This window comes from Eucalyptus grandis, chromosome 3 (genome assembly GCF_016545825.1).
Source record: "Eucalyptus grandis isolate ANBG69807.140 chromosome 3, ASM1654582v1, whole genome shotgun sequence".
Classification (NCBI taxonomy): Eukaryota; Viridiplantae; Streptophyta; class Magnoliopsida; order Myrtales; family Myrtaceae; genus Eucalyptus; species Eucalyptus grandis.
Window position 1 is genome coordinate 53,068,250 of NC_052614.1, and position 5,034 is coordinate 53,073,283.

The 5,034-nt window shown below is 43.2% G+C and overlaps 1 protein-coding gene across 1 annotated transcript; it reads right to left on the minus strand.

Annotated features, from left to right (window-relative positions):
* Positions 1 to 999: 999 nt before the first annotated feature.
* On the minus strand, positions 1,000 to 4,817 carry LOC104439894 (probable protein phosphatase 2C 22). The gene is made up of 4 exons (XM_039310099.1): positions 4,222 to 4,817; positions 3,663 to 3,878; positions 2,697 to 2,908; positions 1,000 to 1,862 (listed from the first exon to the last, which is right to left on the minus strand). The coding sequence occupies exons 1-4, from the start codon at positions 4,384 to 4,386 to the stop codon at positions 1,307 to 1,309; spliced, it is 1,149 nt and encodes a 382-aa protein (XP_039166033.1). The 5' UTR covers positions 4,387 to 4,817; the 3' UTR covers positions 1,000 to 1,306.
* Between the last annotated feature and the right edge of the window lie 217 nt (positions 4,818 to 5,034).

Consider the following 5,034-nt stretch of genomic DNA (forward strand, 5'->3'; position numbering starts at 1 on the left):
GTCACACCTGGTTATTTGCTACAGGTGAGCACTAGTCCAGTTCCACAACTCCTGCAGGTTCCGAACTGAACAATGTCGGAGACTGGCCAATTTGTTTTGATTCTGGTACTATTTGACCCAATTCCCAATTCTAGGGTGTGACTGGATCAAATCGGCACTATTCGATTCCTTTGACCCGTCTTTTTTTTATAAAGAGCCCTAAGTATGTTAAATTAATCTATAGTCTATAAGAAACTCCCACTAGTCCATTTCGATCTCATGGTGGGCTCTATTTTGTCTTCAAAAGTAAAAAAGCAACATGTCTCCTCCCCTGTAAATCAATGTAGGATTTTATACTTGGGCTCACATCTTGTTTCGTTAACTTCTAGTCATCAAGGTGTCCCACATCAATCTACAAGGAAGAGATATGCTGCCCTTTTAACTTTTAAAACAATTAAAAGTGGATAGTCATGCTCAGTCCGGTCCTCGACGAAACTAACTGTATTGGTCTCTATTGGCTAGTTCCAAAACAAGCCATAAGGTTAGGTAGCTCCCAGTATCAGGCTCTGAGGACCTTGCCCACCAGGCAAGTATATCACCCCTAGTTCTTGCTTGCTGGTCCGGGATTTGGTTGCAGTCCTTCAGCGACCACATCAGTTCTCAAGCCCGATTCGGTCATCATCCTTTAGCGACCAGTACCACAGCCATCATGGCGGGGAGTGCTACCACCTTGCCGTTCTAGATCTAGGGGGATGCAACCAAGGCTATGTCGTAGCTCGCTATGGTGGTTGTGGCCATCGTCGGCATGGTCCGTAAAAGGTCACCAAAGGTAAGCAGCATTTTATCAGTATCCATGTCATATGTGAACACTCTTATCAAATTCTGTATCATACATTAGGAATCCCATTATATTCTCTCATCAAATCCAAGTTTATCCTATCTGCTATAAAAGTCATACGAGCTAAGAAAGCCTTCAAGTATTCGCTGAACTCCTTTCAAAATTTAAAGCACCCATTTTCATAGCTGTTACCGACAGTGAAATTTTTCATACTGAGAAAGTCTACCAATGTGCATAATTAAGTGCACCAACCAGTAAAAAAATACTGAACACGGTACAAACAAGGGCCAAAAAACAACGCTCGGAACCCAGAGCAGAAGATCTCTACGAAACATAAAAGTGCTGCCGACACTATGCCGCATATATTACAGTTTGTAACTCAGAGTAGGACCACCTAAACCTATAGTTAGTGAAAATTGATCTCAATGAACTATCAGAGGAAAATGAACCGACAAAAACCTCAATTTAGTGTCCATCCCCTCAATCAGCCTAGCTATTTAAGTAGCTCTGAATTTCTCTCAAACCTTCGGCTGAAAAGCTCCTGTGAACTCTTGGGCGTGGAGCGACCAAGTTGGGTGGACGGTCTGGTTGAAAGCAGACAACTACAGCAGCCAAATTATCCCCACTCTTCCTCTTCAAAGCCTCGTCTACCAGATCCTTACAACACATAACTGGATCGTTGTGCTCCTGGAGTCTCCTCCGAGCAAAATCCACAGCATTCTGACTTGTAAACACATCCCAAATTCCATCACACCCTAGGATGAGGAATTCATCTTCTTCCGTCAGATCCTTGCTCATTAGCTCAGGCTCGGCACTGAGTGGCCCTCCTTCCCTACCTTTCATTCCTTCAATGTGCCAATCACCTAAAGCACGAGCTACATTAAGTTGTCCATTAAGGTACCCATCAGAGACATTTCCCCCTGATGCCTCAATTCGCTTCCTCTCTTTGGTGCAGATTGCTTTATGGTCCCTTGACATCTCAATTGCTCTCCCACGGCGACATAGTACTGCTCGACAGTCTCCGGCATTAGCAACTATCAACGATCTGCTATCACATACAAAAGAAAAGGAACAGATTACAATCACTTATACTTTAGCATAACTGCCACTAAAGCACTCGGAAAATTGCTCGCCTCATGGACAATGCTTTAAATAAACTCTCATACCAAAGGTTTTGCAGAACATAAAAGAAAGGGCAATAACAGCAATAACTAAGCCTTTTTCCAAATGTCAATCTCCAGCTCACTTGATTTCAGGTCTGAGCATCTTTACTCTTGTACTAAGTTGAGTAAATGCAACCTAACACTCAGTTGCACAAAATTTCCACCTTTATTCTGTAAGCAAACTCTTTTTGGCTGAAAGTGAGTTTACTTCATCAGGATAATACCACAGAGATAAAAGCCAAATGAATAAGATGAACACAAGATCATGAACTAAACAAATTGCTTGAATTCAAATGAAAACACCAAAAGCAAATTCAGCTACAAAATTTTCAGGACACTAATGAGGCTTGTTCGTGTTATTGTATCATGGTGTCATCGTCATCAATAAGAAAAAGGAGTGATGGGAATAAAGCTTGCACCAAAATCTCACAGAAGAAATACATACATGGAATCCAATAGTAGGCACCGAACAACAACCAAACACAATTCTGGACATAGAGTTGGCATAGATCAATTTTATATATAAAAAGGAAAAAAAAATCAATGCTGTCAATCAAGAGATAAAAGAAAGATTAACAATTCAGGCCTAAGAGTAAAGCCCAACACCCAACCACTGGATAATACCCAGACAACATAAGCTCGGAATTGGATTCAGATTAATGATATTCTTCTCCTGGCTATGTATAGAAAGGTTCATCATCCAACGAAATTCTAACCTTCCCATAATAATCGCAGCCAAAGCCGTGGTCCCAGAAGCAAGTGCAGCATCCAAGGAACAAGCTTTTGCAAAGGCAGCATCAGTTTGCAGAAATGCTGAGGAAACAACCTTCTCAATTGCCCGAGGAAAGTCCTCATTTTTAATAATGTATTGCAGCAAGTTGCGGCCAGCAAAATCGGCAGCATGCTTTCCCCCATGCCCATCAAAGACCTGCTCAATCAATAAAAAAGTCCTCCTCTCACTAAAAGATTTTAAGGGAAAAAAAAAAGTAAATAAAGTTTGACTATAATTATTGCAGAGTATAAACAAAATCATAATCCTAAAATATTAAGCTACTATCATCATTCATTTTATACAACACAAACTCCAATAGAGAATTGGATCTGTATTTCAAAAACCAAACAGAACAAAGCAACCAACATGTTAACATAGTGCAGAAAACATTTCCAAGTCATAGAAAGAATTGGAAGCAGGTATTTACTGCAAGAAATGCCCTTTCTAAAGAGCAAGTGAAGCAATTTTTAATAAATTTTAATACCACTTAGTAGCACAACTTCACTAATAATGTCATAGAGCAGCAGCCACCACAGGCACAACAAGATATTAAATTTTTAAGCACTAAACCAAGGTTACATTCCTTATGTGCATCTAACTCTATCAACAAATTTCATATGGACATAAAGACTGACAAGAAAGACCGCATAACGGTCACTTGTCTTTCATTTGAGCTATCAATGAAACTACAAAATCCTTTCTCCATATTTGGTCATACTTGAATCAACATCATTCGTCGAAGTTGGGATAGATTGAACATCAGCATGAAAACAGACGAACAGGCAATCAGCAGATTAAGAAAACTAAGATGCAGACCAAAAGATACTGATTACACTTAGCAGCAAGCGCAACTTCAGCTCATACTCCCATTATGAAAGACAGTTAAATAGAAAGTAGAGAAGATCAATACCCCATAGAATGCATTGGGCCCATCAGCGATGTTATTGAGTCCATAATCACAAACAAAGTCGTCAACACAAACATATACATCCTCCATGCTTGTACGCAAACCGACGTCAGCAAACGCTCCCGAGTGAATCACTGGCAGAAAATCAGACTCACGACTCCATACACCCGAGATTGGATCGCCAGAGATATCCGACATATCCGACATCTTTGTCTTCACCTATCAAAGTAAGGACAAATTATTCAAACAGGAACGAGCATCGACGATAAACTCAGTTCTAGCTCTTCCTATAATAAGGACCAATCAATGCACGTGGATCATGTCCAATTGTCAGATCATAAACCCCAAAAAACATCATAACCCCTAGTGCAGCAAATCATTCAAAAGCATCGATACTAAGAAAAAGAGCCACAGACATATCGAATTAACCTGACAACTGACAACCTAGTACTTCAAACAACCGCACATGTAAATGACGAGGACTCATCGACCCGCCATTCGACTAAAACAATCGAACCCGAGATCACCACCATTCAAGATGGTCAGGATCAGACAAACTCACGAGAGAAGGGTGGCGAACGAGCGACTTCTTGGGCGGGGCCGGGGCGACGCGGTCGTCGCTCAGGCATTGCCGGTGGGAGGCGGCGAGCGGGTTCGGCGGCCGGCCATCGCCGGGGCCGCTGCCGTTTGCTCCGTTCTTATCGACTTCCTTATTACTCTCTTCCATTCCCTTCCACCACCGTCACATCCTCCTCCTCCTCTTCACAAGCCTCACAAATCCAACCCCCCGAAGGCCGAAACCAGGGCTTCTTCCCCGGCGACAATGCGCTAAAAACTCAGGCTTGAATTCTCGAAGGGGAAAAACTGCACGGCGCGTCGCCCGGCGGAAGCACGAATTTCGAGCTCCGATAAGTTCGGAAACCCTAAAGAAGCGGCGGCGGCGGCGGCGGCGGGACGAGTGGGGAAGTGGACTCAGTGAGTCGCCGCCGGCGAGTCGCGGCCCGAGACGGGGAGTGAAGCGGGGAGACTTTAGGGTTTTGGGTGGACCGGAAGGAGACGTTGACCCGCGCACGGCGGCGAGCGATCTGCAGCGAGATTGGGATTTGAAGAGAGAGAGATTTGGGGGATTTGACGGGAGGGGCAGGGAAGGGGAGTGAATGCGCGGCTGTGACTGGTGGGTGTTGTAACGCCCTTCGTCGAGACGCCGTCGTTTTACCGGTCGGTCGCTTTAGGTAGGTTCGGTGAGCGGACCAAGGACGACTGACTACACAAGAAAACGAAAAAACGGAAAAACGGAAAAACGGAAAAAAAAAAAAAAAAAACAAAAACAAGTTCAGAAAAGACACGAATTCTAAATTTTAACCCAACGTATAAT

Coding starts and splice junctions, on each gene's coding strand:
- LOC104439894 (XM_039310099.1), bottom strand. CDS start 4,386: ATGGAAGAGAGTAATAAGGAAGTCGATAAGAACGGAGCAAACGGCAGC. Junction 3,879..4,221: donor TCGTTCGCCACCCTTCTCTC/GTGAGTTTGTCT, acceptor TTACTTTGATAG/GTGAAGACAAAGATGTCGGA. Junction 2,909..3,662: donor GGCCCAATGCATTCTATGGG/GTATTGATCTTC, acceptor TTGATTGAGCAG/GTCTTTGATGGGCATGGGGG.